The sequence below is a fragment of the Cupressus sempervirens genome, chromosome 11, assembly GCF_028749045.1.
Source record: "Cupressus sempervirens isolate cs-2001-9-10 chromosome 11, ASM2874904v1, whole genome shotgun sequence".
NCBI classification, from domain to species: Eukaryota; Viridiplantae; Streptophyta; class Pinopsida; order Cupressales; family Cupressaceae; genus Cupressus; species Cupressus sempervirens.
The window spans coordinates 43,444,548-43,467,994 of record NC_143128.1 but is presented as its reverse complement, the minus strand read 5'-3'; the positions used below and the strand labels follow the sequence as shown (position 1 = coordinate 43,467,994).

The 23,447-nt window shown below is 36.4% G+C and overlaps 1 protein-coding gene across 2 annotated transcripts; it reads right to left on the bottom strand.

Annotated features, from left to right (window-relative positions):
- Positions 1-1,132: 1,132 nt before the first annotated feature.
- On the bottom strand, positions 1,133-12,021 carry LOC149528160 (beta-galactosidase 8-like). Of its 2 annotated transcripts, XM_089808808.1 has the most exons (19): positions 11,802-12,021; positions 11,425-11,520; positions 10,318-10,430; positions 10,167-10,233; positions 9,909-10,001; positions 9,380-9,523; positions 8,554-8,642; positions 8,221-8,326; positions 7,983-8,070; positions 6,912-7,030; positions 6,644-6,808; positions 5,806-5,981; positions 5,371-5,480; positions 4,343-4,452; positions 3,569-3,676; positions 3,151-3,261; positions 2,304-2,515; positions 1,612-1,957; positions 1,133-1,468 (listed from the first exon to the last, which is right to left on the bottom strand). In XM_089808808.1, the coding sequence occupies exons 1-19, from the start codon at positions 11,973-11,975 to the stop codon at positions 1,361-1,363; spliced, it is 2,535 nt and encodes an 844-aa protein (XP_089664934.1). In that variant the 5' UTR covers positions 11,976-12,021; the 3' UTR covers positions 1,133-1,360. The 2 variants fall into 2 exon arrangements, with proteins under 2 accessions (XP_089664934.1, XP_089664935.1); XM_089808809.1 differs by lacking the exons at positions 9,909-10,001; positions 10,167-10,233; positions 10,318-10,430; positions 11,425-11,520; positions 11,802-12,021 and adding an exon at positions 9,795-9,862 and having other exon boundaries at positions 1,136-1,468.
- Positions 12,022-23,447: the final 11,426 nt, after the last annotated feature.

Below are 23,447 nucleotides of genomic sequence, written 5' to 3'. Positions count from 1 at the left end.
CAGAGCGAGTTGAAAGAAATTTAAAAAAATTAATAATTATATTATTTTAAGAAATATATAAATAACAATAGAAATTATATTAAATGAATGAACTAGTCATTTCAACCAATTTAGTTATTTAAGTTGAAATATTTGATTAAAAAAATAAATTGTTGATTACTTAATTCAAACTATCAAAATATCTAATTAGTTTGAGGGGTAGTATTAGTTCTACAATTTGTAAAATGGTATATAAAAAAATTAGAATAAGATTGTAAAATAGTAGTTAGTAAAGTATAATGTGAACTTAATGAAATAATATTTTACAAATGACAAAAATAAACATCAACGTAAAACTAATCAATATATTTAAAATAAAAAATATAAAACATTTAACTCTATATTAAAAAAAACACATAGTGATAATTAATATTGATTAATATTCATTTGTGAGGTGAAATATAAAAATGAATTTTTCAAAAAAAGTTAATCCACTTGTCACAAATGAGGAAAGTGTGGAAAAGATAAAGTTGTAATTTATGCATTCATTAATGCGTGATAGACTTGTTAAAAAATATTTGTATTTTTGTTAAAGAAAATTGAATTTTCTCTCCATGAAAAATAATATGTAACTTATAAAATAATAAAAAATTAGAAAAAGATATAAACATTTGAAGTTTTTTTTAATCTTTTAACTTTCGTGCCTTAAACTAAAAAATAAGAGCTGATAAAACATAATGTAAACCTAAGAAATAGCAATTTACAATTGACCAAATTAAATATCAATGTAAAATGATAAATATATTTAAAATAAGAAATATAAACCATTTAATTCTATATTTTAACTTAATAATAAACATAGATGGTGATAATTAATATTGATTAGACATTCATTTTTCAGGCGGAAGATAAAGATATATTTTTAAAAAAATCTATTCAACTTGTCACAAATGTGAAAAAGATAAAGTTGTAATTAATGCATCATCGAGTTTTTAGAAATAAGTTGTATTTTTGTTAATTTTCTCCCTACAAAAATAGTATAATCAAATGTGATTTATAAAATAATGAAAAATTAGAAAAAGACATAAATAAACATTTGAAGTTTCTTATAATATTTTAAATTCTAATTGGTCATCTGAATTGAAAAAATTGAATGAAAGCAATAGTATGGTGCCAAAAGGCTTGGTTTATAGAAGTTAATCTCATCTCTTGAACATACACCAAGACATTATGTTGTGGCCAAAAATGTTCCGGGGCAGACTTTTATTGATTCTCTGGTAAAGAAAATTACATCTTGCACAGGACCGGGATTACATCCTTAACAATGTTATTTTCCCGCCAGCTAATACTGACATTGTAAACAGTTTACAGAAATATGCAATCAGCTGCAGATAGCTTCCACTGCCAATGTCTTAGTAATGCCCGCACAAGGATCTCCAAATTTCTCTTCAGAAACCTCCACTGAACAACTTGCACGTCCAATGCAAGCCTGCAATACAAGCCAAAGAAAAGAAATGTTAGAGAGAAACAAAATGGATTTCTGGAAAATGCTACAGGTACATTCTCATAGTTTTCTTTATAAGTACAAAATTTTGATTGAAGAAAATCGGTAGAAAAATCAGTGAATATAACCTGGCGTATAATGGGCATTGCAGTATCGGTCTTGCAAGCACCATGTGTGAAGCTCCCACAATCCCCTCCGGGTGTTCCAAAACTAGCAAACTTGATTGACGAGATGACTTTCCCATTTGATGGACATTTTAGTTGAAGCTCTGGGTTAGGTTTAATCCCCTCTGCTCTAATTTTTTTGTTTAATTTCCATGAATCCACCGGTGGAAGATGGGTTTGTGATACCTGAGCACACAAATTCTTTATAATTCGTTTCTTAAATGAGATTTTACCAGGATTCCCACCTTCCTCTTCAAAGAGCACGAGTATGTTGCCAGTTGGCTTAATCCATGAACGGGGAACATGATATCTGTGGAATGAACAAAATTTCCTTTGATTGTAAGCATTAATAGTAAGTAAAAGAGATCCCAAATGCATCTAAAAATATTTCAGCGAAAAGGGCAATTTGTACACCATGTCTAAACAAACCAAAATTGAAAAATCCATTTCAAATACAACCACTGGTAACACTAGGGTTTGACCCACAGCCAGAAACATAAACTTTTGAAAAGATTGTGTAGAAGATTTTTATAAATTTGTATAGCTTTTGTGCAGCTACAAACTGAAATCTTCAACACAGTTACTTTGCTGTAGTTATCATTTCACAGATTATGAAAACCTTATGTTTCTATAAGTGGGCATGCTAGATTTCTTACAGTGTTTGCGATGGTTTGCCACAATTTTTGGCACATTTATTTTGGCCGTAAGTTCCTCGATAATCGCAGGTTTTAGTACACCCAGTCTCAGGAGCAAATTTGGTGGCCCAATATCGTCCAATATTCTGTCCATTTACCCATGCAATTCCCTTGCCCATGGAAGACATGTCTAATGCAACAGGATCATTGCCTTCTGGAGCATTAAAAGTGGTCTGTCATCAAGCCCACAACATCATTTGTGAATAGAATGTCAAAATGAGTCCCATCTGTCCCAAATATGGCATATTATACTTGAAATGAATTTTGTTTAAGGCCTGTTAGTTCAGTCTAGACAGAGATATACAGATTAACATGTCACAAACTGAAGAAGGTTAGCAATGAATTGACCAAGAACTTCCTGAGGAGCTATCAATAAAGACAACTATAATCCAATATTCCTATCCATTTTTGCGTTCCTTCTTGGGCTGCAACTGGTTAGTCAGTGCCAAAGTTACAGAGTGGAGGATGATTCAAAATTTGACCCTTAAATTTCAATAATCAGAGTAAAGCCTCTCAGAAGTATAGGAGAACTTGTATATCTTATCCCTCTTCTCCAGCCTGTCTTGCTTCTCATAAAGAACACTGAATCTATTAATATCTTCAGTAAATCTACAAAGCTAGTTGGCTTTACAGGACATTCACAAAAGCCGTTAGATGTTCATGCCTTAATGGACTAAGGCATTAAAAGATTCTAAAATCCCAGACTAATCCATCAAAATATTCATGAACAATTATTCTGAATACTGACATCAATTGTCTAAGGAAAGTTAAGAGCACGAGGATAATTGAAAAGGAGTGACTTTCTAACCTTGTACCATAGCATAGGTTGATTCTTGGGGACATGTCTTCCTGTAGCCCATGGTGCCCCAGCAGTGGTCTTACCCCTACAATATTGCAACTTTTCACCTTTCAATCCAATCTGCATTGTGTGATCATAAAACAACAAAAGTTAGATGAAATCATATTACATACCATATTTTACATCAGAATGTTGTAGAATGATAACTTTTGGGTGAATCAAGATTCATATCCAAATACCTATACTGGTAAAATATTAAAAAGAATGTCAATTACTAGTAATGAATATGCTTTCTTTCCAAGACTGACTGAAATGAAGATTTCAACTTGCAGCAAAAACAGGTAACATTGGAGGATTTAAGACGAACTGGAATGAAGATTTCAGCTTGCGGCAAAAACAGGTAACATTGAAGGATTTAAGACGAAACCTGATATCTCCAGGTTCCCGATGACAGATCTGTTTCCCCGTGTCTCAAGCCCATCAATTTAACCTCAGTGAGTCCTGCACCCTGTAGATCATAAAATGACCCATAGTTCTGGACACAAACAAATAGTAGTCAATTAATATCATGGAAGCAGAGAGCAAGCAACAATATGCATCCACAGAATAAAGTAGTTTTGACAATATATGTAACATATGAAAGTTCATAACTAAGAAGGTACACATTGAACGCTAAACAATAGAATAATTGAGTCCACTAACAAAAATTTGCTAACAAGTGACAGTACCAGTTTAATTTAGGTACATAAACTTACTCCAGAGGGGAACTTACTTGCAATGAATCATTTTCAATTTAAAACTCATGTCACTATTGTCGAGAAACCTTGTTATTAGTTTCTTATAACCTAGCACAAGAAGTATTTCTTATGACCTTCGGGAAGGTTGTCCTATTTAGATTAGTACTTTGAATGGCATTATTGACATCATGCAGACCATGTTTTCTATTATCAATGTGAATACTAACTTTTCTCAAATGTAATATTTACTTTAATCACGAGAGACTCGCCAGCAAATTAATGCTGGTATGCCAACAACAAATTACTAACCTTAACAACAAGTCATGAAGCATATGATCAACAATGTTCTTAATTCTCGGACTACATAACTGAATTTTAACCCAAGAAAAATTCCTTACAAAGAACAAAATAACAAATTGGTAAAAAGAAAAAAAAGTATGTAAATGTAGAATTTTGAAGAGAACCTGCAGTCCAACAGTCGCACTTAGAAGTTGAATGTAATTCCTTCCCCTCCTCAATGAAATAGGCTGATGCAGCGTGATATTCCAAGCGTCATAACCCCCTGAATCACCTCCTGCAAGTTTGAATTACAAATAAAAGTTCAGTCACATTATGACATTATCGGGATATAGCTGCAAGCTAAAAAAAGAAAACAAAACCATATTAGTTCCTTCATATCTTTTAGTTCTTGATTTTAATGATCCTGCTGCCTATGGACGGTTCAAAATAATTTGTTAAAAGGATACATGTTGTCTTCTGGCTATGATTCATTGCTTGAATAGTTAATATCAAATGATCTGGTCAGGAAGTCTGGACATAGACATCCAAAAACATAATATCTACAGACAGGCACTCAGTGCAAAATGATGGCATAAAATCACCATATCCTGTCTAAATGAAACAACGAACCTCAGAATGATGTCTCTATATAAATTTGCATACAGTAAGTTGTTCAGATTAAAAAATGAATGTTTCTATCGGCCTTCTAGTGACTGCTTTGTACTTATGGTTAGGCTGACTAGTTTTTACAGCTACCTATTGGTAACTCCTATTTTTGTAATCAATTTTGATTAATTTTAAAAACAAATGTCTTGCAAATTTGCTTGCAAAGTTCTTGATCAGTTCAATTGAAAAGAAACTAAATTAAGTTTTTACAATTTGAATCTACATAACACCTATCAATTCATTGATTGCTAAAAATTAGGAAATTTAAAACACCAATAAATATAGGTGAAAAAGAAGATCTGCAGAATGCCATATAGTGCAAATATTTCCTTTGCTGAAAATGAGATAAATGACATGAATTATATAAGATCAAAGAAGATGCTTATATTTCGAACTTGGAGTGAATTCAAAATAAAAGCCACCACTTTCATGATATTATCATCCTTTCTAAATATCTTACATATGTGCAATATGTCGAAGTCTCATATCAGTTCTCTGTTTCTCTACATCCTAGTCAATTAAGAGATTGAACAGGTTACTTGATTACCTTTATACTTTCCATTGACAAAAACGCGCAAATCATGTCCCCGGGACACTATATGAAGAGCTTGCTGAGCACCACGCTTGTGAGAAGCTGCCTCTTCATCGACATCAATACTGGCAACCATTTAGCAAGTTAGTGATATTTCATACTTGATATAGTTTACAGAAGCAACGATCATAGAATTGAGTACCTGGATGACTAACAGTTTTAGTGCAGTGCCATACATTTTTCATGTGTTATATAATTACTATGTACTGTTATAGGAAAATGAAACTATCCCGACAATGCAAGTTTTAGACAAAAATGAGGGGTGCATTATGCTCTGTTCTGCCATGTAAGACTACAGACATATCTTTTTCAGACATCAATATGAATTGTTTCATTGTTTCTGAAAACAGTTAAAAAAATTGAATGTAACCATGACAGGTGTTTCCTTACGTTGTGGTGTACCATAAGTAGTCACTCGAATCTCGAGTTGTATTAATTTGCTCCACTAATCCACGTTCGTTGAATGCACCCTTCCCCCAGATTCCTATTGGCTCATTTAGCCAACTCCAGTTTACGAACTTTGATTTTGCTCGCTTCATTTGTACAGAAGTTTTCTGGACGCTAACCTGCAGGCATCAGGTACAATACTAAAGGGACGTTAAACATCCAACTCCAGATAATGGTGACTACATAATTGCATGTAGAAACATAGAAAATGATTAAATTTGTTTCTACATCTATCAAGAGAACATCTATTAAGGACTCTGATTGACAATCATTATTCAGTGAGTTATTCGTCTTTGTAAGCTGTAATGTTCTGCTAAGGAACCTAACAAAAATTAACGTAAAAAGCAGATTTTTGAAAACGAACCCCTAAGTTTGATCCTGTGTTAGAATATTATACCGTACAAGGAGAGGTCATTAGAAATTCCTTTTCAAAGTGAATTGAAAGCCAGGAAACATAACTTCCAGACCTAGCGTACTTGGCCCCAGATAGATAGGTTATTGTTTTCCCATATATCCTTCACGGCTACCAACTGAATTGCTTCTTGGACCTCCAACTACAGAGGAGCTAAGAACAACGCTAAAAACACTATCATATTTGTGGGTATATTGTATCTTGACGACCAAAATCCAGTTCATTTGGATTGTAAAATTGAAGACACCCCCAAAACGATCCAAGGCCCATATCTTAAATTTACGTAGTAATAAACATAACTTGCAATGAGTAATAAAGATATTGACCAATGAAAGCCAGGACAGATCTATAATGAGTCTGAAGTTAGACCTTTGCAGTATTGAAAACGACATTCTTGCAATCTGGAAGAATGCTGACAGACCAAGCCGGCAAATCATAGGAGACATTATTGAAATTCACTGTTGTATCATTTTTAGAGTCCAGGTTTGCAAGAAATGCTGCACATATGTTTGGTCCATCTGAGTAAACATGTGCCTGCAAAATTAAAAAAAATTGAAACCATAAGTATGATCCTCCACATTCCTTTTTAAGAATATTTAAGTTTACACTATGCAAATAAGGTGTATATGAAACTAACCTCCTGACGAGGACCAAGTGTAACAAGCTGCGGTTCTGAATTAATCAGAGCACCTTCACAAAGTTTAATAGCCGAGTGAAGCTCCTTAAGGTGCCCCCATTTAGGCTGATTTAGAAGTCCTGCAGAATTTTTAAAAAATAATCTTTTATTTAATTGAGAATGTCACGCCAAGTAGCATTTTATTTTCTCGCATAAACAGTTGTCGTTTTGGAGGATGCGTACAATGTTACGAAAAAAATATCTATTGGTAGGAAAAATTATAAATCCACTTTCTATGATTCGATCTCGCATTGATTAAAAATTCATATACTTGCCTGTACTGAATGCAATAATCATGGCTCCTAATTTCAGAATGTTTAAATAATGAAAGACACGGGAAGCTTTAGTTCATCGGTAAAGTTAACTATTAAGAAGTACGTAATAGTGAATTCGTAGGAAGAAGATCAAATTTAGAGGAATAAGAATAATTGATATTTATCCTAAATATGTGATTTCATCACAGTCAAGAAAGAAATTAGGACTTCAATATTTCTCTCTTAAATTTCTTCTCTAATATGATATATATCATCAGAAATACATGGATTTCATCTCTTTGATTGACAAAGTATACAAAGCAAACTTACATTTTCCACCCATAATATTATTCTGTATTAGTGTCAGAAACATAGAAAAGAAAATGAATACACATCCCTGATCTGTGTATGTCTTGGCTGATCAATATCTTTCTAAGTTCTTCTCTAAGAGGGCCTTCTATTGAATAAATCTATTTTCATGTTGAACTATTTTTGTTTTTAAATAAAAAATATGATCAAGCTTTCACTTTAGAACATGTAGGTGTCAACAAGACATTTAGATGAGGATATGAGAAGTTTTTAGTTGTAAGAACAATTTCAAGACATAATTATTTGGCATAATTGTCCTAGCAGACGTCAATTTTTTAGAAACTTGCAAGAAGGGGACTCTTTTGGGTTCTGTAAGAGATGGGAGAAGAGAGAAGCCTGGCCGAGCAAACATGCTCAACCATTTTACCAGAAGACTATTCACAAATTGTAAGATAGCATGAATAGTTACCAAATTCATCAATAGGAGCATCATAATCATAGCTTGTAGAAATAAAAGGGCCTCCTGTCGTGCGGGCAAAGTTGGTCCCTCCGTGATACTGCAGCCATAGAAGTAGGTGTTTATTATGTTATTACTATAATGACTTCACAATGTAGAATATTTTACTTGTATCGAATAGATTGATCATTTCTGTATACATATATCTTAATTAGTAGGATCATAAACCAGTTATTTAAGACATGCATACCATATAATAATTCTGCATTGTACCCCCTCTCTGGTACCAGCGTGCAACAGCATAGGCTAGGTCTTCTGCAGGCCTAGATGGCACCGTACCCCCAAAAAATCGAAACCTGCCAATAGTTGGATGAAGAAATATGTATCACGTAAGGCACATCAAGATATGTTTAGAGTTTGAACTTACTCCGTGTAATATCCATTTGAATGAGATGACAAAAATACAATTGGAAGTGTGCTACAGTAAACATCAAATTAATTTCCTCCAAGATCTAGAGATGCTCATTATATATGGGCTGTATCTTTGTTTCAAGTTTAAGAAAAACGGTATCAGTGGTGGTACCAGCCACTCCAGTCTTCTGTCCAAATTTTAGGACTTGTGGGGAATTCTGGGGTAAACTGGTCACCGTAGAATCCATTCCAAGTGTCTATCTGCAATTTCAACAAGAAGGTTATTTAAATGACCATGAGGTAACTAAACATACATCTTCAAACACACCATCTCCACAAACTTACTTTTCCCTATAATTTGGTTGTTCTGTCTCCTGAATATTACTAAAATCAAGAACTGTATTTCAGGTCCAGACTGTCAATTTTTGCCCATGTGATCATTTTAAACAGATTATGACCCATGTCTGTCTGATAAGGACATATTTGTACCTAATATTGTCTAATTACAATTATCCAGTAGGCATCTATAAAACTTCTCTAAAGTTAATGTGCGTTCTTCATGTGGTACCATTCCTGCCAGATGGGTTGCATAGATTTACCTACACCAAATGTTGAAATGCCTAGATTTAAGCAATCTTTATTGAATAGTTTTATTTTAATCGTATTAACTAATTATACTATGAGATTTATAAAGGGACAGGTTAATCTCCAGACAAAATGTACTGAAGACAAAATAAAAACTTTTTTCTGAATTCACAAAAACATGTAATTTTTTTCCAATTTTTGTTTTTGTTTTTTACTACAAACTATACAGATCATGAAGATCAAATGCTGAAATTTTCAGAAAAATTCATGATATTTTAGATTTTTTGAAAATTAATAAAGTATATAATTCGTCCATTTATAAATGTAACTATTAAGAAATTTTTTTCTCTAACCATGACAAGAAGTTGCTTGTAAGAGAAACATGTTCGATATGGTTTGAAGCATGAACTCACAACTATAGGAGGAGCATCATTTTGTTTGCACATCACCCAAGGGACTCCTGTCGTCATATTAACGGCCATAGATGCTGCCCATTTGACGTACCTTTTGCCTGCTTCTCCATATGGTCCATCAATGTTTCCATACTCATTCTCTATCTGTTGCACAAGATAAATAGCATTAGAATGAAACATGTATGCTTTCTTTTTCTCATAGGTTTCACTACAAAAGTGCATGAGACATGCACATTCACTTGATGGATTTTGTTTGAGTTTTAACTCTTGCAAAGCAATCCAAATTACTGTTTTGTATCTCCAGGCTACAGCATGCATGAGCAATGGAAATAGAGAGCATCCATATTTTAATTTGAAATATACATATCTTGGAGAAAACCAAATAAACATACAGAAACCTGTCAAAAACAATGACCTGAGATAAGATAATAGGTCCTCCCTGAGGAGCAAAGAGATTTTCGTGCTTCATCAAGTCTACAACCCTTCAGAAAACCAAATAAACATACAGAAACCTCTCAAAAACAATGACCTGAGATAAGATAATAGGTCCTCCCTGAGGAGCAAAGAGATTTTCGTGCTTCATCAAGTCTACAACCCTTCGGACCCAGCGTTCCATCGCGATCTACCGAAGAAAGCAAAAAATCAAGAAAAAATAGAAATGCAGTTAGTATTTCATGGAGCTGCAGAAGATCTTGTAATTACTTATCAAAGATTACTAGATCTCAAAATAAGACAAGACACAAGTAGCTCTATATATGTAGATTGCATAAAGAAGACAATCACCAACCTTGAATGGTTCATTATCAGTGCGGAACTTGATTCCAGGAATAGAGTGCACCCAAAGTGGGAAGCCTCTGTATCAATTGAAACAACAATAATTTCATCTACAATTTCTAAACATCTGCGTGAATAGATAACTTCTACTGTGCTAGACTTACCCAAAATTCCACTCTGCACCAATATATGGACCAATGCGAAGATGGGCATAGAGTCCAGCCTTTTGGACTAATTTTATGAACTTCACCAGATCATACCTTCCCTGAAAGTTGAACTGCGAAAAATGGATAATAACAATATGGGCTTCATCAAAATGCGTTCATAGGCAGCATAAGTTTGTGATTTTTTTTTGCCTAGTAGTCACAATACAGCATTTCTAGCCATAGCTTTAAAACTTCTCCAATCTATATTCGGAAAAGTGCCCAAGGTTTATGACATAGAGGATAATTTCTACTTGTTTTAACATACCATTACAATTTAGTAGTTAAGAGGCTATTAAACACAATTTGTGGCAAGAAATAAGGGAAAGCTATTATTTAATGAACAAGATCCCTCAAGTAATACAACCAGAGAATTAAGGTACCATAACTTGAGATAAAACTTCTAAGCCAGCTGTATGATCAAGTTCATTAAAGCTTTAGAAGGCTACCCATGGAAAGCTGAGTCAGATATTTTCATTTTGAACAAGAAAATTGTAGTATGCTAGAAGGATAATCTACATTCCATGGAAAAATCGAATTGTGAGAAGTCAGTAGCTCGGTCACTGATTATCACAGGATGCAGAAAAAAAAAGGATCGAAAGTTAAGACCTAACAATCTGAAATTCAGAATGATTTGATCTAATGACTGAAAGTGTGGAAATGTAAAAGGTGATTTTGGTCCAAGTATGCAAATGACTTGGTATAAATGAGATGCTAGAGTTACAAAGAGTTTCTACAAGGAAACATGCTATGTTGTAGTGGGATTGTAGCATAATGATAATTGGGAAGTATAACCGAGTTCAGATTTTATTAGATATTATACTGAACATTTAAGCATGACAAGTCCTCTGGAACTGCAACTCAAGTTCAGATAACCAAAAATGGCTACATTAAAGCACGAGCAGTCCTTTAAAAACATAAGAAAATAGTTCAAAGATCAAATTTCAGCTATGACTGTTGTCTGCAAATCCAAGCAGCAGGAAAGCTATCCACATTCTTAACATCAAATCTACCTTGGATAACAAAAATAGAAAATGATTCAAAACATAAAAATCAAGATATAAGCACCTTATTTTGTCGGGGCTCGTGCCCATTCCAAAACACATAAGTCTCAATTATATCCACGCCTCCCTCCTTCGCCTGCTGAATAAGACTAGGCCACATCTGGAAATGCAATCCAAATGATATTTCATTTCTAACCAAATCCAAATCCAGAAAAAAGAAGCAATAACGCCACATACAACTCCGTGCATCAAATATGAGGTACATTCTATCATATTTTTCATAAAAGAAAAACAAGAGCAGGCTCTGGAGTCCGCTTACAAGATTCAACACACTTAACAGTAAACCATTTCATAAGCCTTAACAAGTAAAATGTGAACTCAAAAAGAGATTATATTTCCCCAAATTTTATGAAAAAGAGAGAAGGGATGACATATATATACCTCCGGTGTGCTTCTAGGGTAATGAATGGACCCAGATACCAAAACTCTTCTTTGCCCATTGATCACCAGAGCTCTGTGATCATATGTAACATTTGTACTAGAAACATATTGCACTTGACAAATCCCATACAATGCAAATATCAGGGCCAACAGAATTTTCCCAGTCACTTCCATGTTTCTGTTCGAAACTCTTCGAACAGTAGTTTCTGTGCATATCAGCTGTCAAGGTATGAGATTATTTATACACTGACTGACGTCCATTTTAAGAGGCTACCATGTAGGATGGTGGATTGGATTACGTCCGTTTTAATAGGTCACTATGCAGGGTGGCGGATTTATTGCAGATATTGTGCAACTGTGTGGTCAAACATATTCCTTTCGGCCTTCAATTAACAAGGTCATATGGCCATTTTGATAGCATTGAGTTGTGCTGACGTCGGTGGTTTACATGGGATTATGCTTATCCGATAACGATGTTGCTGATCTTGCAAACCTCTTCTTTTATTCTTTTATTTGCTTTTAGAATGTCGAGTTAGTGAAGAGATAAGCTCAACAACTAAGCACACGTTCATCAGAAGTGGATTATCTTCTATTATGCATGAATGTACGCGCATCAATGAGAGGATAAGTATGACAAGGTGTATCTCGTATAGAGATGTTGTAGACACCATGTGCATAAAAAAATTCCTGACTCCTGTGTTGTCAACAAGACAACTCATATGAGTACGCATACTCCTAGGTGTCTAACTAATAAATAATAAAATAATGCATTAACCTAAGTAAACTTAATTAAAGTGTAAATAGTAAATACTTATTTACACCAACGCCTCCCTTTAAGTGCAAGTTAGGGGAATGCACTTCAAAAGCTAGATGAAAATGCATGATGGGTCTTGGCTGCTAGGCCATGTTAGGTACCCATGTACAAAAGCAATGCAATTTCTCTGAAAATAGAGAAAGAGGGAAAACCTCATGGGAAAAACCCTCCTCCAAAAAGAGAGATGACAAACAAATGCATGGATGGATGGAGTACTCAAGACCCCCCCCCATTACGACATACATTATGTATATACAATAGAGAAGTATGAGAAGAACACAATCCCAGAAGAGGAAAAGGTCCCCCCCATAAAAGAGAAGAAGTAGAAGGAAGGAGACAAGGTAGTCCCGCCCTCCACCGCCTCCTCCCCAAATGTATAGCCCCCCCCCCCAAATGTAGAAAGCCCATCAGTGATAGCTGCTCCAATGTAGAAGCTGATCCATGACTGCCAAATAATATTCATCCCCTTCAGAAGAAAAAATGTCATAGGTACATATGAGATGCTTTCCCAATGTGTAGAAAGAATCCTGATGATGAATGGTGTCTATGAAACTTTCTCAACTATCCCTGTGTCGATACTAATAGTTGCCCCTTCCAACACTGTTGAAAAGAACAAGTGCAGATCTAGCAAGGATGGATGTAAAACATATCCCAAAGAACCAACTAGCTCCTCAAATGATAAAAAGACCTCCTACTACTGCTGTGCATAAGGACCCACAATTATATCAACCTGGTAAGACTGATCATGTAGAAAATGGACAGAAGGGTCAGAGTGTTCCTTCACAACAACTGAAGAAGGATCTTCTTCATCAAAGAGAAGATGTATATCATCAATGATGTCTCCCAAATATGCTATGTAGGACTTTACAAACAAACCTGAAAGTAGTCATCTCTTGATTCTGGAACTAGAAGACAAGGTGTACCCAACTGTATTGAATTGCATAAACCTATCACTATAGCAATGTATGCATGTGGAATGTGTTGATGCTATAACCTCTTCCTATATCTGTCAATAGGATCCCCCATATCTGAATTTGTTGAATCACTATCAGTTTCCACAATGTATGAAGTATGGAGAGGATTAGAGGATAAGCTAGGTGAACATTCCTCTCTATGAATATCTCATGAGTCTCAAGATCCATAAGTCTATATGCCTTAACACCGTCGTCATATCCAATGAAAGTACAAGGCCTTGGTGATGGTGCCTTGCATTCCTTTGAAGATATGTGTGCCCATGCTGGACAACCAAAAACTCTAAAGTGTTTTACAACTAGTTTTCTTCCACATGCCTCAAAATGAGTCATTCCATCTAAGACATTATGAGGAGATCTATTAAGTATATGATTGGCACTACTTATAGCTTCGACTTTAAGTGATGGATCAAAAGACTTAGCTTGAATCATACAACTTGCCATAGACTTAAAGGGACAAGTGCACCAAGTTGTGGTGCCAAAAGGGGGGTATAAGTGGACACATTTTTTCTGAAATCAACAATTTTTGAACTTCAATAAGAATTAGAAGATAGTTACACTCAAAATTTTAAGATGTGACAAAAAAAAAGTAGTAGTCCTTTGAATCTAGTTTCTAAACTACTATTTCATTTTCAAACTAGTTTAGTTTTAGGTCCTCAAGAAAAGGGGCCATAGAAAGTGGTACTGTTTATTCAAAAAAAAAAAACATAGTACAAAGTGCGGTTCCCTTAAAATTTTAACTTTTTTTTGAAATTCTTTATTCACTCTAGTCAAAAGTTACCTAACACTATGTAGTTTATCCCGATTTCTTTAGGTAATTTAATAATGTGTATTTTTTTTAATGAATTTTTTAATTGGACACATCCAAAAAAATGAAATATTTGTGTGCTTCCCCTAGAAATGATTGAAAACTAATCTAAAATCAAAACTTTTTTTTCAAAGTGTGTAGAATGGAGTCTAGTTTCTTAAAAACTAAGTTGTTGCAAAATTCGATGAACGAGCTAAAATCTACAACCCAATTAGTACATGTTGATTTTTGACAAAAAAATAGACATACATCCAAAAGAAATTATAGTTGAAAGACTTGAAATAGCTCAAATAAAAAAATTAATTATATGGCTATATAGCTAACACAGAGACCTACAATGTCATGTAACCTGATTTTATCGATGCTCAACGACAAGGATACTTGAAGGAGAACACACAAAAAAAATCAATCATTTTTTATATGTTTGTAGCAAAACACATCCCAAACTAGTTTATAGACTCCAAACCTTTGGGTTGGATCCCCAAGGCAAAACCAAACCTTAGGCCAGGGAGAATGCAAAGTTTTGAATAACGCGTGTGTGTTATAGTGCACAAACACTATTTAAAGCTTTCTAAAGTTTGGGTCCTAATAGCATATGCGCTTTAGTGTGCATGCACTATTAAGACCTAAATTTCAATAGAGAGGGAAGGAGAGAGGTAGAGAGGGTAGATAATGAGAGAGATTAGAAGATGGGAAGAGAGTAGGAGGCGGGAGAGAGAGAGAGAGAGAGAGAGAGAGAGAGAGAGAAGAGGATTAGAGAAGGTGGGATAGGGAGAGAGGGACGGAGAGGGAGAAAGAGAGAGTAGGGGATGGGGGAGAGAGAGTAGGGAGATAGAGAGAGAGAGAGAGGGGGGGGATGAGAGTGTGTGTGTGTGTGTGTGAGAGAGAGAGAGAGAGAGAGAGAGAGAGAGTAGGAGATGGGAGAGAGAGAGAGAGTAGGGGGTGGCAGAGAGAGACAGTAAGGGATGAGAGAGAGAGAGAGAGAGAAGGGGGTGGAAGAGAGAGAGTAGGGGATGGGAGAGAGTGAGAGTAGGGGATGAGAGAGAGTAGAGAGGGTGGGAGAGAGAGAATGAGAGAGAGTAGGTAGTGGGAGAGAAAGAGAGGGGATGGGGGAGAGAGAGAGAGAGTAGGGGATGGGAGAGAGTGAGAGAGAGAAAGAAGGGGATGAGAGAGAGAGAGCAGGTAGTGGGAGAGGGAGAGAGAGAGAGAGGATGGGAGAGAGAGTGAGAGTGAGAGAGAGAGTAGGGGTGGGAGAGAGAGAGAGTAGGGAATGGGAGCGACAGTAGGGGGTGGGAGAATGAGAGAGAGAGAGAGTAGGGAATGAGGGAGAGAGTGAGAGAGAGACTAGGTGGTGGGAAAGGGAGTGGGAGAGCGAGAGAGAGGAGAGGGGGGATGAGAGTGTGTGTGAGAGAGAGAGAGAAAGTAGGGGATGGGAGAGGGGAGAGAGAGAGAACAAGAGAGAGAGTAGGGGATGGGAGAGAGAGAGTGTGAGAGAGAGAGTAGGCAGCGAGAGAGGGAGTGGGAGAGGGGGAGAGAGGGGGGATGGGAGTATGTGTGAGAGAGAGAGAGTAGGGGATGGGAGAGAGAGAGTGAGAGAGAGAGAGAGAGAGTAGGCAGTGAGAGAGGGAGTGGGAGAGGCGGAGAGAGGGGGGATGGGAGTATGTGTGTGTGTGTGTGAGAGAGAGAGAGAGAGAGAGAGAGAGAGAGTAGGAGATGGGAGGTAGGCAGTGAGAGAGGGAGTGGGAGAGGGGGAGAGAGGGGGGATGGGAGTATGTGTGTGTGTGTGTGTGTGTGTGTGAGAGAGAGAGAGAGAGAGAGAGAGAGAGAGAGAGAGTAGGAGATGGGAGAGTGTGTGAGAGAGTAGGGGGTGGCAAAGAGAGAGTACGAGATGGGAGAGAGTGAGAGTGAGAGAGTAGGGGATGGGAGAGAGAGAGTGAGTGAGAGAGAGTAGGTAGTGGGAGAGGGAGAGGAGAGAGAGAGAGAGTAGGGGATGGGAGAGAGAGTAGGTGGTGGGAGAGAGAGAGAGATAGAGAGAGAGAGAGAGAAGGGGATGGGAGAGAGTGAGAGAGAGTGGGCGGTGGGAGAGGGAGTGGGAGAGGGAGATAGATAGAGAGAGTAGGGGATGGGAGAGGAGAGAGAGTGAGAGGGAGAGTAGTCTAAGAGAGAGAGAGATTAGGGTATAGGAGAGGTATAGACAATGAGAGAGGGAGTGGGAGAGGGAGAGTGAGATAGAGAGTAGAGGATGGGAGAGGGGAGAGAGAAGAGTAGAGGATAGAGTGTAAGAGAGAGCAGGTGGTGGGAGAGGGAGAGAGGGAGAGAGAGGGGGGATGGGAGTGTGTGTGAGAGAGTAGGGGATGGGAGAGAGAGAGTGTATGAGAGAGGGACTAGGGGATGAGAGAGAGAGAGAGAGAGAGAGAGAGAGAGAGAGAGAGAGAGAGAGAGAGAGTAGGTGGTGGGAGATGGAGTGGGAGAGGGAGAGAGAGAGAGAGGGGTATGGGAGTGTGTGTAAGAGAGAGAGAGAGTAGAGGATGAGAGAGAGTGTCAGAAAGAGAGTAGGGGGTGGTAGAGAGAGTACGAGATGGGAGAGAGAGTGAGAGTAGGGGATGATAGAGAGAGAGTAGAGAGGGAGAGAGTGAGAGTGAGAGACAAAGAGTAGGAGATGGGAGACAAAGAGTGAGAGAGAGTAGGCAGTGGGAGAGGGAGAGCAAGAGAGAGAGTAGGGGATGGGAGAGGAGAGAGAGAGAGAGGGAGAGAAGGGGATGGGAGAGGAGAGGGAGAGCGAGAGAGAGATTAGAGTATAGGAGAGGTATAAACAATGGGAGAGAGAGAGTAGGAAGTGAGAGAGGGAGTGGGAGAGGGAGAGTGAGACAGAGTAGAGGATGGGAGAGGGGAGAGAGAGAGAGTAGGGGATAGAGTGTGAGAGAGAGCAGGCGGTGGGAGGAGTGAGAGACGGAGAGAGGGAGAAAGAGAGGGGGGATGGGAGAGAGAGAGTGAGTAGTGGGAGAGGAAGATAGATAGAGTAGCTCAAGAGAGAGAGAGAGAGAGAGTAGGGGATGGGAGAGGAGAGAGAGATCGAGAGAGAGTAGATTGAGAGAGAGAGATTAGGGGATGGGAGAGGTCCAGACAATGAGAGAGTAGGCAATGGAAGAGGGAGAGTGAGAGAGAATAGGGGATAGCGTGTGAGAGAGTAGGTAGTGGGAGAGGGAATGGGAGAGGGAGAGAGAGAGAGAGAGAGAGAGAGAGAGAGAGAGAGAGAGAGTAGGTGGTGGGAGAGGGAGTAGGAGAGGGAGAGGGAGAGAGAGAGAGAGAGAGAGAGAGAGAGAGAGAGAGAAGGGGATGGGAGAGAGTGAGAGAGAGAGAGGGGATGGGAGAAGAGAGAGTAGGGGATGGTAGAGAGAGAGAGAGAGAGAGAGAGAGAGAGAGAGAGAGAGAGAGAGAAGGGGATGGGAGAGAGTGAGAGTAAGCGGTGGGAGAGGGAGATAGATAGATAGATAGAGAAGCTTGAGAGAGAGAGAGAGTAGGGGATGGGAGAGGAGAGAGAGAGCGAGAGGGAGCAGGGGATGGGAGAGGAGAGAGAGAGTAGGGGATGGGGGATGGTGGGATAGGGAGATATTATTTTTCTCATAGTGCGTATGCGCTTTATAGCGCATATGTGTTATAGTGTGTACGTACTATATGAAAATACCAAAAAATAGTCGTAACGAAAGTTTGGGTCCCTACTGATCCATATTCTATTTTTTGTCTTTTGTGTATTTTGTTGTTCTGACAGAAAACATGGGTTTCATGCTGTTGGAAGTTAGCAAACACTATTTGAAGGCTTTTTGAACATTCTTTCATTCTATTGGAAGCTATCAAACACCAAATTCAATCAGTAGATACACTATTTGAAGGCTTTTTGAATATTCTTTCTATAGAAAAGGTTAGTGCAATCCTTTTTAAATATTCTTTGTTATTATATAGAGACAAATTTGATTATAATTTGACATATTGTTTAATATATAGTGAATTCATTAAAATTTGTATGTTTGAATGAATTGTTATTTGAAAATGGTTAGAAATTTGACAAGTTGTTTAATATATATTGTGTATTAATTGGAATAATTGTAATTTGTATATGTATTTGAATGATTTGTAATTTACAAATTGTAAGTAATTTAGATGTTTGAATAATGTGACATATAGAAATCATCATCATGCCAAGGAAGATACCAAAAACTTAAACAACAGGAGAGAGAGAGAGAGAGAGAGAGAGAGAGAGAGAGAGAGAGAGAGAGATTTGACAATTACAAGAGATAAAATGAAACTACTACGTGAACAAAGAAAATTGCAAAGTAATAATGGAGAATTGTCTTTCAAAGAGGAACTAGAACCACCAATATAAAGAAACAAAGAGGAAGAATTGGAAAGACAAAGAGAATGAATGAGACAGTTACACTCAAGAAGACAATTGAATTGTGAAACTACACCATCTTCCAATTTTGAAGCCATATCATCATCTCATGTTGAAGAGACACTAATTTGTACATCCGATGATGTACACACTCCGTCATGTCATGTTGAAGGCACGCCATCAACATATCAAGTATGTGATATTCCATCCTTTGCATCTTATTGCCAAGGCACATCATCTTTGGTTCAAGGTACGTTAAACACTCAACCTTATGTTAATGTTAAAAATGTTGAGAGAATGGAAGATCTTATAACACCTAGAATTTGTTTTAGAAGACCAAAATACTTGATTGATATTGATACTAACGTTTTGAAATCAATGCTTGACAAAATTAGCAAGTGTACTTGTCAAAGAAAAGTTAATCGTATGTGGAGATTATTCTTTAAAAAATTAAATATTATAGGTCAATGCCAATTATTTTTTGAAATGATGAGGAATTTGAAATTTAGGCCTATCATGAAGATTCTTGGGCTAAGAACAATGGACAATTCAAATGAAAAAAATATTGTAAAGAATCTAATGAGTGTTTATGACAAAGTGAGTTCTAAATCACACACCAAAGATAGTAATATCACAAGATGAGTGCTCACATCGACAATAGTAAGTACCTAAATGAAGAAAGATTGACTCATGAGAAAGACAATCAAAATATTGAAAATCGTTAGAGGTACTCTAAGGAGTACCATGCTAATGCATGAGAGATTGGAAGATCCAACAAAAAATGAGTTATGGACATTTAGTGCTAGACTATTGCGAAAGGATAAAAAAATTAGTGAAGTTTTGAAATCATTGATTGAAGATATTTGGACAAATAACACGTGTTTCCACTAATTAAAGAGATGTAAGAAGGAGGATTGGTAGCCAAAATCACGACCCACATGCAAAACATTTTTTTGGACTCAACTTAGACACAATTTTTTGCAAAATTTATTGGTATGTATCCTCAAATTCAAATAAGTCAAAGATTTTTTGAAATGGGTAAACCTTTTTATGTGAAGATAAATCACACACGCACAACTTCTTGTTGTAGGATACATATTGAATTTTCTAACCATTTTGATGTTTTAAGACATATATGTGTGTTTTTGCATTCTAAGTTTGTTTTGCAGGATTGTGACATGAATGAACCATCCAGATCTTCAAGGGAATTCATATCCAACATTTTATGTGAAATAGGGGATGGCCAACAATTTTACAAGACATCGTGCTTGGATGGTACATGCTTATTTTGTGGTTCTTTATAATTTTTATCATCTTTTGAATATATGGATAGTACACATGCAATTGAAAATGAAATAATAGATTACAAAAAATATAAGACAGTGACATATGCTCTAAAAGATGGGAAACAGGGTAAAAGATGTGATTTAGTCATTGAAAAGATTTCAACATATGAGTTCATGAAGATTTTTTTGTGAAAAAGATTATTTACGAGTATGCAAAGCATATGTACATAGAACTTGATGGCTAGATTTACAATTCAAGTAGTGTAAGAATAGGGTTCCATTGGATACCACTATTTTTGTTGTAGACTTCGCAGAGAACTACACACAACTGCAAAATGAAGTGCAAAAAAAGTATTATACTTCTCAATAGTTTTTCGTATTTGTTCACATAACATTCATGCATTCACTTACAAGTACAAAGGATGACAAGAAGATTTTGAGGGAGTACCATTTTTACATCAGTGATAATCGATCACATTCTACAGAGTTTGTACATGGTTGTTTTCAACTATTTTATGAAGATTTGGCTAATAGGGGCATACCATATTGTTAGCACATTATTTGGTCAGAAAATTGCGCATTTCAATTCAAGAATGCACGGATGTTCTATTGGTTGAGAAAAATGCACAGGTTGTCTAGAATTTAATATATGTGAAATTTCACAGAGGTTGGTCATGGAAAGAGAGAGCACGATGGTGTAGATGCATGTATTAAAAAGAGCTTTAGCTTATGAAGAACTAAAGTAAAAAGATGGAGCAATATTGATAGATGCAAAATCCATCATCCAGTGGTGTAACATTGCAATGGGTCCAGGTAAGAAAGGTGAGTCTATAGTTTGTAGATTTTTTTGGTTGATAGATAATACTAACATTGCACCATATGAGGATTGTTGCATAGTAATAGGATCAAGTAAGTTGCACTCTTTTAGAAGCTCTAATGCAAGTTCATGGAGTATCCACACACAAAAAATGGTATGCTATTGTCCATCATGTGCAGAGAAAAATTGGGATGAGTGTGAGTCGACTGAATGGGTGGACAAATAGGATATATGGGTTTTAGACCCAATTGACACCTATCATCCCTCACAAGCACTGGAAATGGTAGAGATAGATTCATCCATTGACTTTGACTACTTGTATGATCTAGTGCAACCTGGTAATATATATATCTTTGTAATTTCAATATATAACTTATAACTTTTACATACGTATTTTTTGAATTAATGATTGCATTTTGTATATTTATCACTACAAGCCATGTTTTTGTTGTTATTGCACCTGAAGACAATGAAGAAGGGATAGATTATTATTTGTGTCATTGTGGCCAAGCTAAACAAAAATTGGATCACTTGGTTATAGATGGTGAAGGTTTAGAGCACCATATTGGTGCAGTGGCTGTAACTAGCACATGGCTTAGACGATATTCTATGAAGAACCCTAACTTGTGGTTATTTGAGGATTAACAAACATAGAGGAAGATTCTTCATTATTTGAATCTTGTTGTTACATCAAATGTCCTCTTGACAAAATATGGTGGAAAACCACATAATAAGAATTTTTGGAAAGTTTGTGAGTCAGACCACGAGGTAATACTTGAGACATTAAAATGTAGAATAGAACCAGTTGGTTCATTAGATTGAGTAGGGAGGGAGGGAGGCAGGGAGGGAGGGAGAGATCTAAGCCAAAGAGCCACAACCCTCCAATAGGTAATAAATAGTCATTCTGAGAATCTGAAACAAGTGCATCCAATAAAGAAAAGGAACATCATTGAACATTAACCAATAAAAATATAAAGGAATACAGATATTGAGTATTGTATACAACAAAGATTTTTCCAAACTAAAGGCGATAAGTCATTCATAATAGTTAGATAATTAAGAACCGGATATATATATGAACCTGATTATCCTTACATATGTATACAATATTACTGACCAAATCAAAATTAGCAAAATGATATTGCGCATAATCTCCATTAAAATAGCTCATGGAAGCTTTGTGATTTTAATAGTTATATTCTTTAGTCCCAAAAATGGACATTATATATATTTCTCACTAATCCTTTACAATAGAAAATGTTTACAAAAAATGGCATGTACTTGTATGAGGACATTATATATTATAGAAATCCCACACCGAAGTAGCTAGCTAGCTACTCAAAAAATAATAACTGAATGCAAGTGGGATCATAAAGATACCTTAATAAACTAGTATCCCCTTTACTCAAGCAACATTTTGGTCATCTACTTGACTGGGACATGTTTGGAAACTGATAATCTCCATTTAAACTCAAGTCTGCATTTAAAGGTGGCAATGAGCTTTTTGTTGTTGTGTTAAGGTCATTAATATATTTTGATGAATGCATAAGAAGTTCATTGATTTCTTAGAAGCTTAAGGATAGGTTTTTGGTTTGATTTTAAGTATATTTGTGCTTTAGGAGGATCTATAATGGTCATTGACAATGTATGAGCAAAAGTTGCTAGCAATTTTTAAAAAGTTACTTAGTAACTTTTTTTCCCCCAATTTTACTAAGAGGCTAAAAAGCCCTAACCAAACAAAAATACTGATGGGAAGAATATAAAGGTGATGAGAAACCCTAAACCAAGAATTGGTGAAAGTCATTGTACGGATAAAGTTCAGAACAATAAACTATATGCAACAATCTTTGAGGAACAGTCACTTTCATGACTGATTTCTTGTGAATAGAAAGGAGTTTTGTGTAAAATTTCAATGCATCATTGTCTAAGAGTGTCTTAGGCTTCATTTGTGTGCATTAGTTTAGATTCTTATAGTATTGGTAATGTTTTATAAAATTATTTTCAAACTGTACAGTGTGCTGCCAATTTTGGCATACCATGTAAAGTGGGGGTTGCATCTTTGGTTTCCACCGTAGGAAAACCATGGAACCTTGGAATCTTGAAGTGAAAACTCCATTTTTTTGTACAAAAGTACAAGGCCCTTGGATGCATGTGATTTTTTTTTTAAGCTTTCCCTAGGCGAATATAGCAGTATCCAACTAGGAGTGGACATCAACAAATTGGCTCTAGAATGTAGAGGAGTGGGTTTTAAGCTAATCCCTTTGGAGGAATTCAATAGGAGTATTAGAAAGTGTTATTTTGTGAAGGATAATTTTTGATAATCTTGGGAAGGTGTTTAAAAAGTGAGGACAACAGGGAACCCTCAAAAACCCTTAATTTTAGCATAATTGCTTAACAACTTTTTGGTGGCTTAAGACCCCAAAAATTCTTTAGGGTTGGTGATTGGAAAAAAATGTTCTTACTGCCATATTTTATGTAACCTTAAGGAAAATTTGGTAAAAGCCCTAGAAATCTGCAAGGAGGCCTAATTGGGGCTCCTCTAGTAGCCCTATTTATGAAG

Coding starts and splice junctions, on each gene's coding strand:
- LOC149528160 (XM_089808808.1), bottom strand. CDS start 11,975: ATGGAAGTGACTGGGAAAATTCTGTTGGCCCTGATATTTGCATTGTAT. Junction 3,677..4,342: donor GTGCGACTGTTGGACTGCAG/GTTCTCTTCAAA, acceptor GTTTGTGTCCAG/AACTATGGGTCATTTTATGA. Junction 1,469..1,611: donor CAATGCCCATTATACGCCAG/GTTATATTCACT, acceptor CTTGTATTGCAG/GCTTGCATTGGACGTGCAAG.